The sequence below is a fragment of the Lepidochelys kempii genome, chromosome 8 (assembly GCF_965140285.1).
Source record: "Lepidochelys kempii isolate rLepKem1 chromosome 8, rLepKem1.hap1, whole genome shotgun sequence".
NCBI lineage: Eukaryota > Metazoa > Chordata > Testudines > Cheloniidae > Lepidochelys > Lepidochelys kempii.
The window spans coordinates 15761400-15786827 of record NC_136387.1 but is presented as its reverse complement, the minus strand read 5'-3'; the positions used below and the strand labels follow the sequence as shown (position 1 = coordinate 15786827).

Here is a 25428-nt window from a genome sequence, read left to right as displayed (position 1 = left end):
GTCATTGTGTTGTTATCACACAGCTTTGTCTTGGAGGCCAAAGTCTAGCCTTTCTGCACTCACTCTGGGTAGTTACTATTGGGTGGAGCTATCTATCTTCTGGGTTTGTTTATTGTATTTTTGCATAACAGCACCTCTCAGTGTCCTATCTGAGCACTGACTTTCTGAGTTACTGGCATTCTTTGGAAAAGGCTGAAATATCTATGTTGAGGGGGGAAAACAAACTAAGCAGCATAGGCCAAATGTTACTTCTTTCTGACCTTGAGTACAATTCAACTAAAACATAATCTAGTTTTAACTCACCTGATGTGGGTGTCACACTATGAATTTTGTAGTAAATCAGCTCAGTGTGACTACATGTTTATAAAATGTTATGCTAGATTCTGATTTATATTTACAGTGAGGATATCATTATGTAATTAATTGTACCATCAGATACTAAGGGATAGCCAGCTACCCGTCTTCCCTTATTGTGTAGTATGTGCTGTATTATGATGTATTTATTAAAGCATCAAGGACCAAATCTTGCAGTCATTCATACAGGTAAAATTCCTATTGAGTTCAGTGGGGATTTTGCCTAAATAGGGCTTGTTAGATTTGACCCCAGAGTAATTTGAAATAATGGAGAGCTATAAAATCCATCTGCTTGTAACTTCAAAGGGCAAGATTTTGTCCCCAAATAGAAGAATAAAACTGATATAACCTTGATCATTGCCAAGAAATGTGCCTTTCTGATTTGTTGGGAATTAAATACTGTGTCTCCTTTACAATCACAACTGTAGCACATGAAGAAGAAATGCAGAACAATAGAGCCATTGGTTTGAATTCAAGTTATAGTTCACTAGAATTCATTTCCATAGAATTACAATGGGTTCATTCTTAATACCTCGGAATACTGTTTGTACTTGTGGAAGTCACATGGTATTGGGAACACTAACTAGTGCCTGGGTAATTAATATCTAGGGTTTAAAAAATTTGTTTACTAAGAAGGTAGGCATGAACTAACTGAGTCACCATATAAACTTGTTGATGGAATTCTGGCCTGCCCGCACCCATCTATTTTATAGATTGCAAACTCTTCCCTGTTTGTTTTGCAAGGTGCTTAACACACCCTTGAGCATGGTCCAAATGAATTATAATAATGACACAGAGGCTTTGTCTTCACTGCAAAAATAAAGCATGTTTTTTACACTGAACCAGCTAATTCAATGTAAAATCCTACACAAGGCACAGGTAGCTTTTACCTAGATGTAGATAGTCAAGGACAACTCTATAGCCTCCATGTGGGGTGCTTTGTCTCCACTTGGATTTTACATCAAGACAGCTATGTTGATGTAAAAAACACATACACCCTTTTCCCTTTTTTTCATTGAAGATATAGGCACAGTTTGTTGTTCTAAGAAACTCTTACTGCAAGTATGCTTTTTATCTGCAGGAGAACATGAAAGGACACTTTCTCAAAAACAGTATAAAAGATTCCAATATAAAATATGAACATGGATTGAGCGTATCCATATTTTATCACTTAGCCTCAGAATGATAAAGGGCTGAGTCACTCAAGTGATAGTTTTCATGCATATAGCTACTGAATATTTTTACTAGCTAACGTGCCATTCCTTTGCAACATGTCTGCAATATCTCAGGCTTTGCAGTGTGCCCATTTGGGCTGAAGGAACAGAACGAGGTGTTTACTGTCAGGTGGTCTATAAGGAATTCTTAAGAAATTCATATAGGGTTATGCTGTATTCATTGCATGGGTTTTTCTTCTGGAGCAATGGGGGTTTGATTTGCATTTGCACTGTATCTATCATATTGATCATGTTGACACCATCAGCTACAGAACCAATTGGCTATTTTTTTTTTTACTCTACCAATGCCAAACATAGAAATCATGAGGCACTTGGTCATTAACATTTGCTTACCCACTTGATTAGCTCAATATATGAGCAGGGCCCATGCAAAACAATCCATTATCTTCTGAGATAAACCGGGCCAAAGCTGTCCCTGGAATCAAGAGTTCCACTTGGCATGAATGTGGCACACTCCATGTAGTATTTTTAACGAGGGGAACAAAAGAAGGTGGGGAGGAGAGTAAGATGCCTTTTCCAGTCGGCACTAGTAGTGCAGTATGGCTTGTGGAATGTTTCAACAAAGCCTGTTGTTATGCAGACAGAAAGAGGAAGTCTTGGGTTTAATTCAAGGCTGAAATCAAAACATTCCAAAAGTTACTGACTTGCAAAGAATTTCAGAGCATGCAAGTAGTGTGGCACTGCAGAAACTTGACCACCTAATGGGGATTTAACAAGCAGAGCAAACATAATTATACTATCAGCTTTGTCCTCCTATGGTTGAACTGTATGCTGGTTTTTAAATAGCTTCCACTTTTAAAGAGAAAATTATTGTGGTCCAGTGGACTGGTCACAGGAGTCAGATCTGGATTCTGTTCCTAACTCTGCCCCTTAACTCTCTCTGGCCTTAGGCAAGTCAGCTGACCTCACTGTGCTTGTTACACTCGGCCAGCTCCGCAGCTGGTATGACTCCACATCACTCCAAAGTAAATGGACCTAAGCCCATTTACACCTGAATATCTGCCCCTCCATTTAGAATATAGGATAATATCTACCTACTGTAGCAAAGAGCCTTGAGATCTGCTGAGGAAAAAGTACTACATAAATACAGGTTTCAGAGTAACAGCCGTGTTAGTCTGTATTCGCAAAAAGAAAAGGAGGACTTGTGGCACCTTAGAGACTAACACATTTATTTGAGCATGAGCTTTCGTGAGCTACAGCTCACTTCATCGGATGCATCCGATGAAGTGAGCTGTAGCTCACGAAAGCTCATGCTCAAATAAATTGGTTAGTCTCTAAGGTGCCACAAGTACTCCTTTTCTTTTTACATAAATACAAATCATCAAAGGGACTTAACAGAGGGGACTAACTGGTCCCTTTAGGTTCACCATAAACTTTGAAACTAAGTCAAAATGCATGATTGTATACACAGAACCAGACACATTAAGAAATTTTATTTAGGTTAGTTTTACTTTAACCAACTTTATTACACTCATTGGAAATATCACATGGCACTAAACACAAAATTCACATGCTCTTTGGAATTATATGTTGAACTGTGTGAACATCCAGACAGAAGGAAGAGACACAAGGGAAAAAAATGGTTTAGGTCATTGATTCACACTGTTCAGATATAAATTGTTTTAGTAGAGGTCATGCAGGCATTTTGTTATGAAATACCTAACATAATTAAACCTTGGTTTTATAACTCTTTATTGTAATTGGTTCAAACACAACACTTAACATTTATAGGACAAGCAACACAAAAATAGTCACCTAAACTTGTATTTCCAGTTGGCTATCCATATATAAAAATCTATAGTCTGAGGAAAATTTCCCGTAGTTAGTTTTTCACCTGAATGTCCCACTATCATACATTTTAAAAGTCTATTAGATTCTTTTAAAGGTGCATTTGTTAAATTACCATCACACTTAAAAGTTCACAGTACTATCAAAATAGCTAGTTGGTAACATTTGTTTTGTGGTCAGAAAGTTCTAAAAAAAAAATACTAAAGCCAACAATGGTAATCTAGCATTTAAATTGAGGTAGACAGGTTAGTGTTTCAATTGGTAGGGTTGCTTTTTCTCATTGCATAAATGGTTTTGTATTCTACACATAGTAAAATACATTAGACAACAATTAGAATAGTTGCTAGTTAGCATTTCTAGCAGAGAAGTTTGTTTTTAAAAAGTTAGAGCACTAAATAATCTTTTAAAAACAAACAGATTTTCCTTGTCACTATCTATTTGTTACCAAATTAATTGTAAATGTCATACAGAATTATCCATCTTCCTTATTATGTACCTTGTTATTTAAACGTTTAGGATAAAAAGCCATTTTAAAGTAGGTTTGATCTATCTTAAAATCAAGGTGTAAATAAAATGTGCAACAATCCCTTACCCTAGTCCTACTTTCCACCTCAAAGAATTACAAACTCACTGGAGGAATTTGTACATTAAGAAGATTGTATGTTAAGCCTTGTAACCTGTCCACACTGCTTTTTTTTTTTTTTTTTTTAACACTATTTCAGACATTAGGCATAGAGTTAGGAAGTCTTTGTGGATTAAATTAATGCATCAGTACATAGGTAGGTATGGCATTTTTAAGAGAATCTTGTTTTCTGTGGGCCTGATCAAGCTTTGTTGAAATCAATGGAAAGACTGCCATTGACTTCAATGAGCTTTGAATTCAGACCCTACACAGTGGACTGTTAAACACCTTTGGGGGGGGAGGGGGGGTAGAAGACACAGACTGCTTCTGTGAAAGAAGACCAGGGCCTAGATCCTCAAAGCTCTTTAGGCACCTAACTCTCTTTCATTTCTATGGGAGTTAGGAGCCTAAATATCCATGAGGATCTGGGCCCAAGAAAACTTCTATACATTATTTGCATTACTTTGATTTCAAGAAGACAGAGACTAGTGACTGAAGAACAGCTCAGAAACTGGTCTGTGTTTCACTGTGGCCTCCTCCTCCTGCTCTTCCTCCACGGCTTCGACAAGAGAAGAATAAGACGGGAAAGTCCCCCTAGTCTTAGGCTTCTTCCTTGAGCCTGCAGATGCATTAAGGAGCTTATTTAAGGAAGAAGTCTTCTTCAGACCCCTGCTTAGATCATAGAAGGACATGTCCTCAGATAAGACTCCAAGGAAGGTGCTGGTGGAGCTCAAGATGGAGGCACCAATTTTTGGATTTTTCTTGATTGGAAAGGCATGTCCAACACTGTTGTGAAGGTCAGGATCACCCAGCAGATGCCTGACTGCGTAAGAGGACCCTTCCTTTAAGTAGTGGTGTGGCTTTTTCCCACTGTAGTCTCTCAGATGAACCTTGACACGGTATGTCTTGACCAATGTGGTAATGACTTCTTCTTGGCCATGTATGGCAGCGATGTGGAGGGGCGTGTAACCTCCATAGGACTTGGCATTCACATCAATTTCAGTGCCACCTTTCTTGGCCACCTCAATGACCTTCCCCACCATGTCACAGTTCCCACTCTTAGCTGCCCAGTGCAGAGCTGTAAACCCAGACATGAAGTCCCTTTTCCCTGCTAGATTGGCATCGCTCAGCAAGAGGCCATGAAGCCGCTGGGACCACTGGCCGGCGGTGGCTTTCACCAGCCATTCATGCTCCAGAGACTCCAGGGGAACGGCAGCAATGCACCCAGTTTCTTCACTCACCTTCTGAGTCTTTGACACCCTTCGCAGGTGAGGCGACCTGGCACCCGCCTCATCCACTTGCCTCCTCTTCATGTGCGGGGATCTGGGAGAGGCGGGCTCAGGGAGGTCCAGCAGGGTCCCCACCTGCAGCCTGGCTCTGTGCCCAGGCTGCTCCTGCTGCCTTGGCAGCTCCTCAGCCCCTACGGCCGGCTGCGGGCAGCGCACTGGCAACATGGAGGGCTTCTGGGGGGCCCCTCTCCTGGGGGCCCCGGGCATCCCCGGGGGGGCCCCAGGCGTCTCCCCGTCCTGGCTCTGGAACAGCCCCCTCAGCTCGGACACAGGCTTCAGGGACGGGCTCTCGGCGGCTGCAGGGGGCGGCCCCTGCCCGCCTGCCCCGCTCTGCCCGGCGCCCTCCGGAGGCGCCTCGGGGGGCTGCGCTCCCTCGCCCGGCTCCCCCCCAGCCTGGGCTCGGAGCTTCTTCCGCAGCACCACGAACTTGACCCCGTCCAGCTCCTTCACCACGGCCACGCTGTTCACCAGCGCCGTGAAGCGCTCGCGGCGGGCGGCTCGCTCCCCGGGCTCGCCGGCCTCCAGCAGCGGCTTGAAGCGGCCCCGCAGCTCCGCGCTCCGCACCTGCCCGCCATGCTCCCGCAGGAAGCCCAGCAGGGCCGCCCGGCTCGGCTCCGGCTCCGGCTCCGGCTCGGCCATGCCCCGCACCGGGCTGGGAGCGCGGCTCCGCTCGGCAGTCGCTCCCCGCTGGGGTGGGAGCCGAGCCCGGCCGGGGGTGGCGAAGGGACCGCGAGCGGAGGTGTCTGGGATTTGTAGGCGAGACGCACCTGAGTGTGACCCCTGCGGCTTCCCAGGCAGGGCCCGCGGCGCCCCCTGTGCCTGCCCCGGGGCGCGCTGGCTCCGGCCGGCGGGAGGGCGGGTCCTGCCCGCTGTTCAAGCCGCGCAGCAGAGGCCACCAGCCGCAGGGCTTGGCGCGGTCCCCAGCCCCCAGCCCCCAGGGCTGCGCTTGGCAGCGGAAGGGTTTGGCCGCAGCATGAGCAGAGCGCGTCGCACCGTGTGGGTGGCACCTTGCGGGGCTTGTGCAAACCCGCATCCTGAGCGGAGACTCCCCTGGGAGCCCCTGCCCCCGGATCTGCTCGGCGTATGGTTAAATGCGCCCATCACCGTCGTCTTTGGGCACCGCCTAACTGCGGCCAATCAGCAGCCGGTGCCGAGGATCAACAGCTTGACAGACAGCAGCGAATTCAGCCTGGTGACTCCCGTCCCACACCCTGTAGTGTCCGAAAAATATTGTCACTATCTCCTAGGTAGGGAAATCCAGGCATAGAGTAGGTACTGAACACTGGCAGCTCCCATTGACTCCTCCAGGATCAAGCCCTGAGTGACTCACCTAAAAACCCACAGTTGGGGCCAGTTCTGCAAGTGGCTCCACAAGGGCAGAGCTGTGGGCTGTTACCAGCACAGGAGCTGGGCCTAGATTTTAACTCTCTGTTCTGGGTTGCTTGTCGCTGAAAAAAATGAATCCTTTTTGGGCTGCCTCTTTACCTGTAGGGCCTGAACCCCCAAAGGGGGAATGTATCCTATTTTGGAAATTCTGAGCAATCAGTTCAGCTGCTTGAGTTACCCACATGTGTGTGCATGTGGGGAGGAGGGCACAGCAGAGAACCACTTTTCAGTATTTTTTTAAAAAAATGCTTCATTCCCCAGGGAAATGCAGCTACCTGAGGAATACAGTCCCACCCATTGTTTTACCAGTGCCTGTACCAGCTAAACTACCTAACAGTTCAGATAAAATGTAGAGCTTTTAGGGCTTTGTCCTGAGAGATGCTGAGCAGCTGGAATTCCCACTGTCTAATCTGTGTAAACACCACTCCAATTTCACTCACTCCATTAACTTTGGAAGGTAATTGAGCAAAGTTGTGTCTCATAGAACATTAGTTCCAGCCATGTGGAGATTGCTTGGACTGAGTTAACGGTTTCATTGATTTACTTCTGCCCCTACTTGCTAAAATAATGATTTTTGTCTAAGTTATTATCAAATCAATGACACAGCTTTACATATAATTACTTTGCTTCATAAAGCCAGATGTTTATATTTCAGAAGAAGCTTCCATTCTTCCATTCTTCCACGGAAGAATCCAATGCACCGCTACAGACTAGGGACCGAATGGCTAGGCAGCAGTTCTGCAGAGAAGGACCTAGGGGTGACAGTGGACGAGAAGCTGGATATGAGTCAACAGTGTGCCCTTGTTGCCAAGAAGGCCAATGGCATTTTGGGGTGTATAAGTAGGGGCATTGCCAGCAGATCGAGGGATGTGATCGTTCCCCTCTATTCGACATTGGTGAGGCCTCATCTGGAGTACTGTGTCCAGTTTTGGGCCCCACACTACAAGAAGGATGCGGAAAAATTGGAGAGAGTCCAGCGAAGGGCAACAAAAATGATTAGGGGTCTGGAACACATGAGTTATGAGGAGAGGCTGAGGGAACTGAGATTGTTTAGTCTACGGAAGAGAAGAATGAGGGGGGATTTGATAGCTGCTTTTAACTACCTGAAAGGTGGATCCAAAGGGGATGGATCTAGACTATTCTCAGTGATAGCAGATGACAGGACAAGGAGAAATGGTCTCAAGTTGCAGTGGGGGAGATTTAGGTTGGATATTAGGAAAAACTTTTTCACTAGGAGGGTGGTGAAACACTGGAATGCGTTACCTAGGGAGGTGGTGGAATCCCCTTCCTTAGAAGTTTTTAAGGTCAAGCTTGACAAAGCCCTGGCTCAGATGATTTAGTTGGGGATTGGTCCTGCTCTGGGCAGGGGGTTGGACTAGATCACCTCCAGAGGTCTCTTCCAACTCTGATATTCTATGATTTGATTCTATGATATTTGAACATCTGATCAATTGTGATCCTTTTGAGTTATACACCCTCTTCTCTGCAAACAAGATAAGAAAAAACATATGAATTAAACTATATTGTATAGCTAAACAATCTCCGTAACCCACTTTCATTAGTATTTCAGAAGGAAGTTTTATAAATACATTGCCACATCTGTTATTTCTAATTGCATTTTTTTAATATCTAAAATTATTAATTTTTTGTAAGTGGTTCAGAAAACTTCAAGCAACTTTCCCCTGACATCACTGGGTGCAGGATTGGGCCCAAAGGCCTTTTTGTTAGAAAAGAGTAAATAACACCCATTCCTTAAGGCTTATTTTCTTTTGATCACTTTGTTCCCAACCAGCTCATGAAATGGATTCTTGAATGACCCACCAGTTTGACTGGAAAACAACAAAGGAGCCTGAACATAAAATAAATGGAGTCAGCATGTTGGGAAGGCAGAGAGATAAAAGTAACTGTCTGTGCAAGAATGAATGGGAAAGGGAAAATAAATGTGTTTAACTTCCAGTGTCTTAAACTTGGAAACTATGTAGTATAAACCATTTCTAAGCCCTGCATATTATTACCATTCATGGTCCAGCCTTCCTCATGGTCTTCATCTTTCTCTGCTCCCCATCCCTCTACTCATCTGGCACTGTCTTCCTTTCTCTTCCTCCACCCATATTACTGTTGGTTCAAGAGCCTTCTTCTGAAACTCCCACTGGCTGCATGAAATATCCTTTTTGTATCTCTTCACCTTATCTCTCTATCTCTTCAAATCTCATCTGAAAACATATTTCATCCCTTGACAACAGCTGGCACTTTTCCTCAAAGTGTCTGTGCTGTGCTGTACTGTACTAATGTTCTCTCACTTAATTCCATGTTATTCTTAGCAGAGCCTGTAGCTCTGTAATGTTCCTACATTGATTACTTCAAGCCTAACATTGCCTCACCATGCCTGTCCTATTGTTTGCACAGTAACCATATACTTTGCTGGTGTTGTCTCTTGTGTATGGTATTTTACTAATGCCACCCCTGCATTAGCAATGCCTTTTTGTTTATAGCAATCCCACGATGCTGGCTGGCTTACCGCAGAGATCTAATAATAAATAAGCATCCAAAACTAATTGCTATGACTTGCTTTAAAGGTTGGTTATTAGAATCTAATACAGATATATGAAAGCCTAAGAATTCATTCTGTATCCTTTGTGTTGCAAACCTTTCCTCTCGCCTTGTGCCTATCCTTCACTTCTTATGTTCTGTCTCACAGAGCATGAACAAGAGGAATATGCTAAGGGAGAAGAACTAAGGACGATAGGGTTTTTGGAACCACTTGCCTTATTTTACAAACATTTGTGGAGAATTTGGTGGCATTCCAAGGAGACACTGTTGGCACTGGTTAAAGTCAAGCAGGGTGCATCTGTGCTTAGGCTGCCTCTACACTGAGAACTCTGAAAATCAATGCAGTTCACGGGTGCTGACGACTGCGTGAGCACGCCTGTGGGCTGGCCTGCTGTCTGGACAGCTCCCATGAAAGTGACAGCAGGTTGGATCTCAAAAGCCATGGATACCTAGAGGGCCACATGGATGCTGTTGTATCTTTGCCCATTGCCTCTGCATTGTTCCCCTCACCCAGCAAGTTGTTGTCCCCTGACCACCAGAACCCCATCTGCAGTAGCTTATGAAGGTTTACTACTCAGTTTAGGGGGACTCCACATATAACCAGCACTCTAGTCTCATCCCAGCCCATCCTCTCTCCACACAGAGACCTGTAATCTTGTGGGATGGGGAAAATGTGCTACAGAGGCAATACCCCTCCTTTCCATGTTCCTCAGCTGGGATCAGTGGATGCGGTGTCCCCTTCACCCACCAAAGTGGAGGGGAGCATAGGGCCATATGATGATAATAAAAGCACTGGAAAAATGTGCGGAAATGTGTCTTGCATTGTGATGGCGCTGAATAGGTTTCCCCACTTTAACTACTCTGTCCCATAAACTCTTTCCACAAGTTACTCTCTTCTGCGCTGTGGCTTGTCTACACTTACAGTGCTGACGTAGTGCTTAATGAAGAAGCTACCTACGCCAACAGGCGAGTGTCTCCTGTCAGAGTATGTGGCTGTGTCGATAGGAGAAGCTCTCCTGTGTACACTGGAGGTCAGGCTGGTATTACTACATTGCTTGGGGAGGGTGGATTTTCCACACCTCTAGCAATGCATAATACCAACATAAGTCGGTAGTGTAGACCAAGCGTCAGTTACACATGCTCGTTCCCCTCCCACCCCGGTTATCATTATGTTAATAAGTGTGTTTCCCTTCACAAACTCTCATTTATTGAGTGTCTGTTAGAAGGTTGGTACTTATGCCTTGCACCAATTAAAACAAAATACAATATATCTGACTAACTAAGCTGTACCATTTCAGACCCATGCTCATTTGTTTGTATGTTGTGTCCCTAGCCCTCAGCCTTTGTCTGGTTGTGTGTTTAGAGTCTTTAGACTTTAAACTCTTCAAGGCAGGACTTGCTTCATTTCTGTATTTGTACGTTCCCCAAGCATAATGGGGCCCCCAGCCCACTTGGAGGCCTCTGGGTACTACTATAATATAAATATTTAATAATAATAATAATTAGTAATCCTGGGGTGATGGGAAATTGTGTAGTCATGTGGGGAATCCTCACTACACTATTTTTGGGTTCATGCAGCTACTTCCAGTTTTAATTGGATTAAAAAAAAGAATGTCCATTTGTGGCTCGCTGGGTGATCCTGGGCTAGTCACTGCACAGCTCAGTGCCTCAGTTTCCCCATTTATAAAAGGGAGACTGATCTCTTTTCCAAAGCATTCTGAGGCCTACAGATGAAAACCTCTATATAAGAGCTGGGCATCATTAATTAATATTGTAGAATGGCAAAATCTTGTTCATTGATAAGTGGTTCAGACCTGGTAAAGGTTATCCATTTATAGACAAGTCCCCTGGGCTTTTCTATCTGTATGGTGTTTAGTTTATTTCTCCATAACTGATTAAGAAGTAGATTGAGTTACAAAAATGATGCTGATTGATGATGTCTTTGAATACCACCATAAATATATTCCGGCAAAATCTTTTAATACAGAGAATAATCAGCTGGAACTGTATTGGTGTTGTGGTACTTAACTCCTTTGAAAATTCCAGCCTTAAGGGAAATTTTGCCTCCCTCTTTTTCCTTTTGCCAAAAACCTAAAAAGTACGTATTTTTGGATTGGTTATTTATGGAACACTGCAGGCTGCCTCTCAGATGATTTCGAGCCAACTGTCATAGAATCATAGACTTTAAGGTCAGAAGGGACCATTAAGATAGTCTCGTCTGACCTCCTGCACAACGCAACATCTTGGTGTTTCCAGTTTACCAGCTAGGACAAAAGAAAAGTACAGAAAACAGAAAAAAATATTTTAATTTTCTGCTATTTATATTTTAAACCAAACTTTGCAGCTTTCTAACTTTATATCACAAACATTAGGGGATTGTCCCTCTTTTAATGTATTTGACTGGGAAGTGTTTGTGAAACATCGCAGCCCTAGGGACCCATCAATATTGCCATGTTAGCAAACACACCTAACTGTGGGCATTTTGCCATTATCCTCAGTAGAAGGAGGATAGTATTGCATGGTTGCAACAATTCAAATGATGCAACACCGGAAAATGAAGTGGAATATCCAGCATCCATATCCAGGCTCTGCAATCACAGTACTGTCTGTTTAATCTTCAGGGTTAAGGTGGAAGCCTTGCCAGTCCAGTGCTCCTGCTCCTTGGCACAGGAACTGTAAAGCTGTGTAACAAAGAAGCCACGTGACTTTGCTCTGAACTGTAAGAAAGGTGAGGCATCATATTGCAATACAGACGAGAAGAGGAAGGAAAAATGCAAGGATGAATGGGCAGGGAAAATTCCAATCTTCTTCCAGCATAAGGAGTGTTGGACAGGAGAATCCTGCTTTAGAGAATATTGTGGATTTCCCTTTGGGCTGTATGGCACTGGGCACTGATGAAATTTGTACCTTCAGTGAGGAAAGGTAGATTTTTCTCCTATATGAAATCCAACAAGAATGACCAAAGCCACAATTTTCCAGTTTCCTTGTTGATATTTCCCTGTGAAACAAAGGGTGAGTTATGTGAAGGCAAAGAGCTCTTCCTTTGTTCCAGAGAGAAATGCAGTAACTTTCAATGAATACACAATCAAACAAAAGTCTGGGAAGGAGGGAAAACATCTAGAGATAAAAGGCATTATCCGATGAAGGAGTAAGGCTCAACTGCAACTCAAGGGCCAATTCAAAAGAACATTACTAAATGGACAAGAGTAGACAGCATTTACATGATATTTGCCAGATAATTACTGCCTGCTGTTCCACACAGATGAATCTCCTTGGGGCTGACTCTGCCCCCCGCTCCCATTCCCACAGTAAATAGCCCCTTAGTTCTGAGTTCGACCCATTGAAATGGTTGGGATTACTCACAGCATCAGCTTCAGTGAGGGTGGGAGAATGTGGCCCTTTATGATTAGGAGTCAGGGGATTGGGTTCTGTTCCCCGCTATGCTGGTTACATGCTTTCAGACCTTGGGCAATTTGCTGGGACTGCTCCAAGGAGTAAAATACAACTCAGGGTGTGTGAGGAGGGAAGAATGGGCCTGATTTTCAGAGGAGCTGAGCACCTGCACCTCCCACTGACTTTAACTGGAGTTATGAGCGCTCAGCACCGCTGAACAATCAGGCCGTATAAACACAAAGTATTATCATGATTACTAATGATATTCAAAGACGCTCAGCTCCTCAGCAGTCTTGAAGCTAAAGCTATGACTGTGAAGCCCTCCAGTTTAAGGCATGTTGCAGTAAAACAAAGGCAGAAGGAATCATTTAAGGTCCACAGAATGTTTACTTGTTTGGCCTGTGTTGAATGATGTGGAAGAAATCAAATCCAGCCCCCATCTCGGCCAGTGCAGATGACATAGGAAGATCAAGGGTTTTATCCAGCCCTGAAAAATAGGTGACCGTGTACAAAAGGGCTGCATGTGGCTTTGGTATGGCATAAATGGGAAAGCTAGGAAATTAGGGGCAGGACAGTCACTTGCTCAATGTGCCTGCACAGGGGAGTAAAAGGCCATACAGTGCCTCCTTTTCTCTCCTGCATGGGCTACCTGCATCCTAGGTCACAATGTGAGGGGGCCGGAGGAGAAAACTGTCCCTCTTACTCTCAATGCCTCTGCCAGCACATCTGATTGGGGCAAAGAGGAAAGCTGCACCAAGGAAAGGGCTGGTGCAGATTCCTTCCCCCTCTCCCAGGGCAAGGAAGGAACTAGGGACCCAAATGTGAATCTTTGGCTCACTAGTGGCTCACTGTTCTGTTCATGAGGTAGCTAAGCTTACTCAGGGCTTGTGGCAAATCCACAATCTAGCCCTAAGTAAGCATTATGTTCAGTAGGCAGAAATACTCCACCAGAGTTAGAGATCCTGGCAGGAACGCCCACCCAACTCAATAATAATATAAATTTAATTCCTGAGTGCTTAAGAACAATCTGCAGAATGATAGATGTCTTGAAGCCTAATGGGTCTGAATCTCCTGTCTGTTACACCAGTTCTGCATCAACATAAAGCCATTGAAATTAACAGAGTTGCACTGCTGTAGAGCTTGTATACAGGAATAGAGAATCAGGCTCCCTATCCTTAGGAACAATGTGTTCTCTGAAATAATAAGGTGTTAAAAATAAAATCCTCATGCTGTCTATCTGTCTCTCTAGGCATTTATCCTGTGCTGATCATGGGGCTAAGCACCTCTCAACGACACCCCTTTTGGTGCAGCCAAAGAAAATGAGAAGAGACATCAACCTCAGAAAGGGAAAATGTTTCAACAATCAGGCACCATCTTCACTACAAATACAATCAGGTCACAGGATGCAGCTACAATAGAGTGGTCTCTTGACCCAGTTACCATGTCTCTGGATTTTTCCCCTGCCTGCCTCTCCATCTTTACTCTCTTCGGGAGTGAGCCAAAGCCCATTGAAGTCAATAGAGTCTATCCACTGGCTTTAATGGGCCTTGGACCCATTGGGCAGTTTTCCCAGTGGCAGCAGCCCCACTGGGGCAGTTTTCTTTTTACTGGGGGGAAAGAATCTTGATTTATTTACTAAGTGCATCCCTATCCAGCAAAGCACTTATGTATGTGCTTAACTTTAAGCACAGACATTGGCTTCAGTGGGAATTAAGCGTATACTTAAAGTTAAGCAAGTACTTTAAATGCTTTGGTAAATTGGAGCCTTAAAGATCACCTGCAAAGAAAAGGAAAAAAAAGTTTGCGGGTTTTTAATTAATTTATTTTTGCTTCTTTATGATGTAATAAAGAAGGTCTGCAAGGTTTTCTTTGCCTTTTAAGAAATCTGCCTTTTGTGCACATTAGAAGTATCAGGTCCTGACTTCCCTGTTTTTCCCTGAGGATTCCTTGGAGGACTGGAGAACCTGTGGGAACGAGACAAGCGGAGATGACAACCTGAGATCTGCGAGAGGAGGGGACTTTTAGTGGGATTTTTGCTGGTTTGTTCTAACATCTATTTAACTCAAACTCCATACAAACAAATGGGAGGGGAAAGCTTTGTTGGTGAAGGACTCAGCAAGCCTATGCCATTGGTCAAGGGCTGAGAAAGTTTCCACTCCAATTCTCAAAGGCTCTAGCAACACAGGGAAGATAATACTTTGTATCCTTGTAAGTTCAAAGGTACTAAAATTATAGAACAGAACTTTTTTTTTTTTGGAGAGGGGACAGGGAGGGGAGAGAAAATAAACTAAGCAGGCCTACTTTATACAGCACAAAAGAAGCAAAAAAGGGCATGGGCTTACATTTTTTCAGCTTACATTTAAAAATACAAATGAAGGCCCTGATCCTGTATGCAAGCAATTTTGGACTTAATCCAACACCTACTGAAATCAGTGGAATAACTCCCATTGACTACATTGGATCAGGCCCACAGTTAGTCCCGTTAAAGTCAGTGGGACTACTGACAAGCATAAAGTTATGAACCTGGTTGAGGGTATTCAAGATCAGGCCATAAATGTGTTTGATAAACCCTAGATTCAGGAAAGAACCCATAAAGATGACATCTTGGCAGCCTTGCTGTCAGAGTGCAGATTAACACAGGAAACAGCTTGGAAGTGAATGTACAAAGGGGAGATGGGCTCAGGAAAGACAAAGCAATATATCTGCCAAAGAGCAGTGGGCTTATCATACTTCTTTGATGTAATCCACAGTGCAACTCACTCAAATGATACCTAATTAGAAAATACCTCCAAATTGCTGCAGGGAAAATACATCCTAGCACTTTCATCATAGGACCTGGTTTCTGTAATAGAGACTAGAATGCTTATTTCTAATGACCCTTGCCCCCCTCACTCCAGTTATCTCAGCTACCTCTGATATTCATATCCTGTGGTTTTATTCCTCCAGTCACATGCTTGTCTGATCTCCTGCAAAATGATTTAGGAACAATGTGACGAATAAAGGATCATATTGATTAACACAAGATTTTATACACCTATTGTACCACAGCAAACCGGCTCATTACTGTATAATCTAACACTACTTCATTATTATTATTTATATTGTGGTAGTACCCATAGGCCCCAGTGAGGGATCAGATAACACATGTAAAACACACATAACACAAAGATGGTCACTCTCCAAAGAGCATACAATCTAAGTATAAGATGAGAGGTAACAGGTGCATACAACAAACAGACTGGGGGAGTACAAGATAACCATGAGATGGACAGCGATGGAACCAACAGTGGTCTCAGTTTTAATTTGTTCATTGAGTGCGCAGCTCTGTGAAAGTTTCACTAGTGGTGATATTTACATACTTAACTGTGGGAGGTGGAGAGGTTTAATTCAATAATGTTCGTAAAGCATTTTAGATCCTCTTATGGGAGGCACTAAAAAAGCTATTATTGTTTTAGCTTCTTTTAAAAGACATTGCTAATAGCAGTCGGCTTTTGTGGGTACATAATTATTTATTCTCAAATACCCAAAAGCATGCTAGGCATGCCACAGAAACAGGTAACAAAATACATGAAACAGAATGTTTAAAAAAATTAGGCATCAGCTGGGGAGGGGGAGAACTGTCTGATCTCTGCCTCCTTTGAGGCAGCAAGTGGGAAGTGAATGAGGAATGAAAAAATTCAGCCTCAATGGTTAAAGTTTGGCAAAGTTATAAGCAACTGAAAACAGGGTCTTATAATGGGATGTGCTGGGCAATCTTAATAACAGGTTGTGCTGCTGTAACCCACACACCTCCTGGGTGTGGTGTTCTGTCCCATCTAGTGGCACCAAGGCCACTTAAAGAGAGAGATTAATGAGTTTGTTCTACAGCCTTAGTTAGCAGCCAGTTGGCTTTTAGCTCATGTGGTAGAGGCTCATGCACTAAGGTCCAGAGGCCCCAGATTTGATCCCGACAACCGGGGTCTGTCAGCATTACAAGTGGGGGCTCGTCCAGGATTTCATCTGGGAAGTCTCTGAAGCTCAGGATGTGCTTCCTCAACTAGGGGAAGTATGTAACCCACATACATCCTGGGTGTGGTGTTCTGTCCCATCCAGTGGCAATGAGACCATTAGAGAGAGAGTTAAGTGAGTTTGCTTTACAGCCTTAGCTAAGAGCCAGCTGGCTTTTGGCTCATTCACTCAGCTCCAGAGGTCCCCAGTTCGATCCCGCAGCTGACAACCGGGGTCTGTCGGCATTACACTACCAGTCCTGCTGATAATATTATAGACTAACCAATTTATTTGAGCATAAGCTTTCGTGAGCTACAGCTCACTTCATTGGATGCGTAAAGTGGAAAATACTTTATGCATCCGATGAAGTGAGCTGTAGCTCAGGAAAGCTTATGCTCAAATAAATTGGTTAGTCTCTAAGGTGCCACAAGTCCTCCTTTTCTTTTTGCGAATACAGACTAACAGGGCTGCTACTCTGAAACCTGATAATATTACAATGCATTATTTGTTAAGTCTTAGCCCTGCGCAAGTCACCACTCTCCATGCTCCAAACAATTTACAGTCTAGCAAGACAAGATGCAACGGGAGACCCCCGCAGAAAGTCTTACTCTAGCGCACTTCCCCTCTCTGTGATGTGACTAGACTCCTTCACCTCCGGGTTCCTCACCTGTTTGCTTCACTGTTACAGCTCAGTTGCCAGAACCTCCTTCGCGCCTCCTGTGGCAGGAGCACGTTCTCTCCTGGCATGCCCGGGGAGAGCCAACCCGGCCCGCGCATCCCAGCAAGGAGGGAGGCGGGCCGGGCTCCCTCAGTTCTACTCAGGCTCGCTGGGATTCTCCGGGGCTCCCCAGGGGAAGGTGGCTCTGGGCCCTCGGAGCTCGTGACACGGGTGCCCCTGGCTGCGCCCTGAACCAAAATCCATCTGTCTCTGGCACAGGGTCCGCAAAGGCGCGGGACTACAACTCCCAGCATCCCCCCACGGGGCGGCACAGCAGCGGCGACCACCGCCCGGGTGCCCCCCCCCCGGCCCCTTTTGCGGGGGAGCCTCAGGCTGAAGGGGTGCGGGGGAGGGTGTCTTTGCGGTGGCCCTGAGCCCCCCTCCCTCGCTGACTCCCTCCCCCCGCAGGCTGGGGGGGGGGGGCTGAGGGCGGCTCCCCGTGGCCTCTCCAGCCTGCAAAGGGGAGTTTCCAGGAAGTGGCCATATTGGATTCATTCAGCCGCATCGGTCCGGGGAGAAGAGCGGGGCTCCGGCAAGGCAGTTTCCCGGCCAGAGACCCCCCCCCCCGCTCCCGCCATGGCGGCCACGGACCTGGAGCGCTTCTGTGTGAGTGCGAAGCCCCGCTCGGCGCTGCCCCCGGGCGCGGGGGCTCCGGGCAGCGCGCCCCCAGCGCGGGCTGCAGGCGGGGCGGGAGATGATGTGTCAGTCGCCGCTTTGTGCCGGGGCGCCCGGGAAGTTTGGGGAAGACGCGCTGGAGGCAGCTTCCCCCCTGGGGCCGCGCCGGCGGGCGCTGCCCGCCTCTGGCTCTCGAGGAGGGGAGCGCAGCCCGGAGCCGGGCTCAGCCTCCCCTGCAGCGCGCGTGCGGCCGGGGGTCCCGGCTCTCCGCCAGCCCCGGACCTCCCCTCTCTCCCCGGGGCGCCCAGCCCAGCGCGCGGGGACGGTCCCGCTCTCCCCGTGCCCAGCAGCGGTTCTCCCAGCGAGCCCCGGCCCTGCGGGCTGGAGGGTTGAGCCCCAGTTTGGGTGTAAAGCCCGGGCTGGGCTCTGCTGCAGGAGGATGCTCTGGGGCTCGGGTTGCGGGAGGGACAAGGGGAGGGGGCGGTGACAGCGGGGCTCCCGGCGTTGCTAGTACGCGGGGGTCAGGAGCTGATCTCCCGTTGGGCTTTCGCTGGGAGTGGGGAATGGCGAGCTGGAAGAGATGATCGGGGCGGGGAGGTGATCAGTCGAATGCCTTCAAGAAGAGGGCCTGTGTCTGTGGAGAGCTGGGTATTTGCAGACGTGTTGCAATGTTTAACTCTACAAACCCGAAAGGTTTTTTCCTCTGTTACGTTGCGCAAGTTGTGACACAACAAAGGGACAGTCCCGCTGAATTTAGGTGGAGCGTCTCCATCCAGTAATGAAAGAGCCAGAACAGCAAGCAGGAGGCTAGAAAGGCAGTCAGATCATTCTGGGCCCGATCCTGCCCGTTTACCCGGCGCACTCTCATGCTCTGGGGGGGAGTCCCTCTGATACAATCTCACCGGGCTGGAGATAGATAAATATCCTTTGTTTCTGTTATTCCACTCATGGTGTAAAGTACTGCTTGGCATGATTAAGGGCGGCTGAATCATGCCCTATTTGAACTTGTCCTGGGGTAAAAGATTTGTAAGTACTATATTCTGTAATTCACATTAAGTACCACACTGCTTCTTGAGCAGTTCCATTTAAATCAACCTAAGGAAGACAAAATCTGGCCCTTAACTTGTGTTGTATATTGTAGTGCTGATTCATTCTTGCTCTGTGTTACTTTTCATTTATCCCTATAAAAAAACATGTTAAATCTCTGTTTCCCCTGCCCCATGAGATGCTTCTGTTTTGTACAGCTATACCTCCTATTCATTGTTTTCTACAACAAATAATTGTTTTCTTCAGAATAAAAGAAAAAGCTGATTGTTGAACTCCTGTGCATGTCATTATCTTATCTAGAATATAGCAAACGTTTGTTTAGTTGGCAGATGTGTTTGGCCCTTGCAAATCCTTAATTGTGTAAATGTTGGCAACTAAACAAGAAAGAAGCAAAGGATATTTCTATAGCCAATCTTGTGGGTGCTTCTGGATGATAAAATTAATTTACAGTTTGACCTGCACTTTTATAAACAAAATCAGCTATGATTTAGTGTGTGTCTTAATGTTACGTTGGAAGTTTTAGAGAAACATTGCAACATTTCTACAAATACCACCTCAGTGTTTTGATATGCTTGTTTTGAAAGAATAGATTACAGACCTGTAGGGAACAGGTGGGATGTTACATACATAAAATCACAATATAAAGTGTGGGCATAGGTTCAGAGCCAAATGGCAGATGCTGGTATTGAAGCTTCATTCGATAGATGCAGAAATATGCTTCCAGCAAACAAATGGTCACTCTGCAATGGATTTAAGGATACAACCACTTCCAGAAGAAAATTTCCATCCAGCCTATTGTATAGTTTCAATGTGTGGCTTGATGCATAAATGATTCATAAAGAAGTTTATAGTTTGTGAATACCATTGTGATGCCAAAAATGCTTGCAAAGGAAGTTGAATACTCATGTGTTCATAGGTATGCATTTATATAGGGATGAGAAAAATAAATAAAGTGAGTTAAGGCCTTGTTTACAATAATAATAATTGTTTGGATACCAGTTTTATGTCAATGTCTTGAAACACTGCCAAAGGCTTGCTCTCCATAGCTAACAGTATATATTACCATAAAGAGTAATTGGCACAAAGAAAAATTGGCCTTGTGTTTGAAGGTATTTTTTTAAAGAGTACTTATGTTTTATCTTTGTTCTTGAGTCAATGTACAAAGAATATTGAATAATAAATCTGAAGCATGATTTAGGTGAGGAATAGAAGGGTGGCAATACATGTTGGATAAGTGCTACCAGAAGTTGATCTGACAGAAATCTGTTGGCTTAAAGCTGTTTTTTGTCAGGCTTAAAATTGTGTTGGAAGGGTACTCTAAATAAACAGGCTGATGATGGATCTTTCTACCTTTTGAGAACGGAAAATGTCTTCACCACATTAAATAGCATAGTTCCTTAAACTCACCATTTTGCATTTTGATGTTGCTAAATAAATGGGGCTGGAAGCAACGGTCATTTGAATGATAGACGTGTCAGTTGTGCTAAAACAGATAAGTTCCTTCTATAATAAATCCTTTCTACCAAGAGTCTTCAGCTCTGCTTCATTGCTCTGCAACCTGGCATAACATTTCTCAGCTGGAGAGTGAATTTTTAAAAGTGATACTTGGGGCACAGGGAGAGAAATCCCCTGTCAATGTAATTGAAAAACTGTAAATTGTTTAAAGTTCACATAATGCAAGTACAGCTTTGTTTTTTAAAATTAGATGTTTCAAGACTTTTTTTGCGGGGATGGGGTAGAAGCAGAGAATGGAAACAGAATCATTTACATGGAAAGGGGATGTAATTTTTTCCCATTTGATATTTATGTAAGAATTTCTAGAATGTTAGCTTGCTGCATATGTGTGACATTAACGCTGACCTGGTTTAAAGCGAATCAATAATAATTGAAGATGGGATCAAGCTGGAACACCAGATGCAGCACTCACTGAACTTCTGAGAAAATAGGGTTCATTCCTGCATCCTGTGGACTGAGCCTTTCTTTAATAATAAATAGTTGACCTTTAGGTAGAGCCAGATTTTCAAAAGAACTCAGCTCCCATTTAGGCACCTACATGAAGTGGCTGGATTTTCAGAACAATCAGTGCCCAGCAGCTGCCATTGAAAATCTATTCATTTTCTTTAGGTGCCTGAATGGTAACTGACCTCTTTTGAAAATCTGGCCCTATCTAAAGGCCAGGGATGCCAGGTCAGGTGGTCTCAGTATTGCCCAAGTAGCAGGAGAGAACATTTTATACTTGAAAGAAACAGGGAGGGGAGAACTAAATATCTCACTGGTGCAGTTTCTAATTTATATAGGAAGAGCCCCAACCCATTTCCTCCCCATGTTGACAGTGGACCTGCCTAGATGCTCTGTTACATGAGACAGCACCTATGGAAGAAGGGCGATTGTGTGATTAAAGTGTTGTGTTGTGAGAGCTGAGTCCTACTCCCAGCTCTGCTACAGATGTTGTCATCTTGGTCAAGACACCTAACCTCTCTATGGCACACTTCCTCAACTGTAAAGTACAGATGATAATAGTTCCCTATTGTCAAGGAGCAGTGAGGCTAATTTCTTTCAAAATGACTGTGATGCTCTAAGCTCAGAATCCAGAGTCCTTATTTACACAATTAGCATGTTCTCATATATACTGTGAGGAACATCATGGAAAAACCCTATATATATAACTTTCCAAAAAAAAATCTGATTAAATAGTCCTAGTGATTGTATAGTCTAATGGTGTCATCAGTTAGTTGACACTGACACCTCACAATGTTATGATTCTTCAAATTAAGAATCTGTATTTAAAAACTCTCCAAGTGCATACTTCTCCAGTATAGTTCTCCACCATGTCTTCACAGACCGCTCCAACACAATGAAGTTCCTTTGAAGTAGTAATATTAGAAACAATCAACAAAAACAAGTGAAAGGAAAATTCACCCACAGAAAGCTGCATTTAAGACTGCATTCATTCTAGGCTGCAGAATCACACCATCAGTGCTCAAGAGTGCTTTTGTTCTTGTAAATATAGTGCTTGTAAGATATGTTGGTTTCACAGCCCTGGAAACTGTAGTCCTCTGTTGAGCCACACAACAGCTACAGCACAGACATTGGCAGCACTGGCTTTCCATCAGTGGGCTCCAGCCCTGACCCAGAAGGACCTGCTCTACATAGGGGAGGATAGTTCAGCCTCTGAGCCCATTGCTACCCTAGAGTGTCTATTGACATGGTCAACAAATAAAAACCACCCAGCTGGTTTGTGATGTGGATATCTCTCCCCTGGGAATTGGACGGAGACCAGCAGTTCGTTTCATATAAATTACTAAATATCCATCCAATGTTACTGAGCTGGGATGCACTTGAACCAACATCCTATACATGAAAGGTATTAATTTCATTATCAGTCCCCCAAGCCATCCTGTGCTTAAGAGGTGACATGTGTTTGATTGTGTGCTGCCACAGCCACTGGCAGTAGTAAAAGGATGTCAGTATATCTGCTGTGCTGTGCAACAGCCAATCACCATGGGCAGAAAATGCGAGGAGCAAAGCAGAAGGAGGATAACAACGACAGGGAAATGCAATGGGCCTGGAAAGAGTTTAAACAGATGGGAGGGGAAGAAGTGGGAGAGCAGGCACTGAAGAAGAGGAGTAGAGTAAATGGAGCTCAAAATGGGACAAAATGTGGAGACCCACAATTAAAAATAGTCCCACTTTTTTCAAGGCCTTTGTAAGCCAAAAAGCCTGGCAAATTTCATTTCAACAAGTAGCATAGTGAAGGGTCCGATTAACCCACTAATACATTAATTGATAGGTGCAAATGCAGTAAGTCACTTTGACCTTAATTCAGGCAGTCATGTGCCCTCAGAATGGCGCATTAGTATGAGTTAGAGCGCAGGTGTCAGGCCTGATATTCAGCCTTAACACTGGATGTTCGGGCATCTGTTGTTTTGTCAGTCCCCTAGGCCCTGGATTTTGAGAATGTCATCCCTAATCTACATGTGCAAATACTGTGACTGCACAGATTGGAGATTTCTGTATGTTGGAGACCAGTTGGAATAATAACTGGGCATTTGCGCATAGGTAGACCTGAGTTGTATATGCAGTTTAATGGTTGCACAATCGTCCTGAAACTAATGTAGCTAGATTTTTTTTTTTTTAATTTTTTTGGTGGTTTGTGTAGAAACCAGTAATATCCTTCTTTTAAAATCTTGCCAGAGAAACTGTTACTTTTAAAGAGGAAAATGGAGTGTCTTCCCCAATGGTGACAGGATGGTGGAATTTTTGCCGCTAACCTCATGTGCCTGTTCGATTTTGGCAGACATTTAAGAGAGTCCAGCGATTGTTGCCTGTTGGAAAAACTATGAGCTTTGTTGTATTGTTGTCACCTGTTCATTTGTGTAGCTAATGACCTTGAGAAACCACCAGGAAAAACCTTTAAAGTATCTGTAAGGTTTCACCAGAATTGGATGAGTCTTGCAAAACTTTCTACATTGCCTTCACTGCTGGTTTTGTTTAAACAGGAGTTTTCTCCTTAACAGCTGGTATCCTCCTGCCTATTGCATGTAGTCACTTCACAGTCTGGTGTTTGAGATATCATAGTTCTTCCCCATGAAAAGGATTCTGCTGGCAAACACTGGCTCGTGTGGCCTCACAGAATGATGTGGGCATGAGGAACAGACTGAGCATAGAAGGGAGAAAGCTGCATGTATCCAGTTTAGGACTGAACAATTGCCAATGAAAAGGCCACTGGTGGGGCAATGCAGGCCCCAAACTTAGGTTGGATATTTTTAAAAATAACATTTCAGAAATATTCCCATGACTTAAACAATTCCAGCGAAAATAGTTTTTATTTGGATTCAGACATTCTCCTGCAGATTTTATAACCCTGCCCATTGCAGCATTTTGCTAGGACTTGGGAGCCCTAGAGAGAAACAGACTAGTCTGTTCTTATTATCCAACTTGAGTGTTTACCTTTGACCTTGTGCTCAGTTTGGAAGAGATTATTTAAATAGGAACTTCAGAAAGAAGTGAGTTTTAAAATTGTTAACAGATCAGGGAGCAAGTGCAGCTGCAGATCTGCTACTCTGAATTGGAATGTGCAGCGTATTCCGTTCCATGTGCTGGCTAGATCTTCTAACTGGGGTATGTACCTGCCTGAGGAGTGAGGATGGGAAATGATCTTCCTCACTGTTCTCCTCCCAGTGGGGCTGGCACTGCTGGCTGCACTTCTGACCCACAGTCTGTCCCCAAGTGGCCTGCACAAGCTCATCCTTCTTTGACCCACAATCTGTCAGGTTACAAAGAAGAGTGTTTTAACTGTATGTGCGGAACAAATGTCTGCTGGAAAAGTATCAGCTTTTCCAAATGTATTGCTGTTTCTGTCAGTGCAAATCCAATGTGTCTCTTCCTCCTGTAATACAGAAACAATATGTTACTCCAAGTGGGAGTTGGGAGCATCTTTTTAAATACGTGTGATCCCTGCGAGCTCTGAGGCAGTGGGAGTAAGAACACACGAACTGGAGAATCCTAGAACCATCTGAACCCTGCATGCCCTCTGGAGAAGCAATAACATATGCAAACCTGAAGAACAACTCTCTCTTTCTGGGATGCAGTGAGATGACAGGGCCCCTTTTTTGGTTTGTGGCTGTGAGATGTCAGCGAATCTCCAGCACTGTGAGGAGCGGTAACGTTTTGGGAGCTACATTATCTCTGGGAAGATTATACCAATGTTATTTCCAGCTAAAATCAGGAAAACTGGCTCTCTGTCTTTTCCTCCCAGTGTACCTGCTGTTCCTGTTTCCTTCATCTCAAGGTTTGATATACCCCAGTGGGAACTATGGGTGCCTACCACCTCTGAGGATCAGGTCATTAGTGTCTGTGGAACTTTCTCCATCATGCCTGTTCTTGTGCTCTTGCAATATTTCTTCCTGATAATCTCCCTATCCCTTTCCCATATGCCTCTTTGCTTGGAGTGGGAGAGGAGGAAATGGAACACAGTATGTGAAAAACCAGATTTATTCCTTCCAATTGTGCAATACATTGAAGGAATCGAGTCTCATGAAACAGGGAGAATAGTGCCCCATTCATTCAGGGCCAGGATATCTGCACCATATCACTTCCAACTTCATCAAGTGTGTAAAGGGGGAGTGAGAGAGTTTTGATTTGGGGGCTTTTAATTTGGACATTGGTCAAAGACATTTGTATTGATTTTTGACTGATAAAATGTGTACATGCATCCAGAACTTGAGCTGGGCCGATCTTAAATAAAACCAATAAAGTCTGAGGCAAAAGGACCCTGAAACAATGGGATGTTGGATAACAGGAGCGCCCCATGCTAACTTGTAGAACTGCTTGAGAGCTGAGGAACTTGAGCAATTCTGTTCTCCTGAACCTTCTCCTCAAGTCTTGGGTCTAGGCCTTGAAGTCTCCCTTTCAGAAGCTTGCCAGCTGGCATACATAGCTGTG

The 25428-nt window shown here is 44.5% G+C and overlaps 2 protein-coding genes across 8 annotated transcripts in view; one reads left to right on the top strand and one right to left on the bottom strand.

The window, feature by feature from the left end:
* Positions 1–3016: 3016 nt before the first annotated feature.
* On the bottom strand, positions 3017–6465 carry SOWAHA (sosondowah ankyrin repeat domain family member A). Its single transcript, XM_073358152.2, is given in 3 exon segments — positions 3017–6001; positions 6004–6223; positions 6225–6465. Coding segments are annotated over 3 exon segments (1902 nt in total). The 5' UTR covers positions 6390–6465; the 3' UTR covers positions 3017–4484.
* An 11142-nt stretch (positions 6466–17607) lies between these two features.
* Positions 17608–25428, top strand: part of SEPTIN8 (septin 8) — a 77702-nt gene continuing 69881 nt past the window's right edge. For 2 of the 7 annotated variants that reach the window (XM_073355668.2, XM_073355667.2), the window contains exon 1: positions 17611–17928. In XM_073355668.2, coding sequence (XP_073211769.1) covers positions 17899–17928 — 30 coding nt within the window. In that variant the 5' untranslated portion in view covers positions 17611–17898. Of the gene's footprint in view, positions 17929–25428 lie in introns of all 7 variants that reach the window. The other 5 variants (XM_073355673.2, XM_073355672.2, XM_073355670.2 and 2 more) reach the window with 4 other exon arrangements.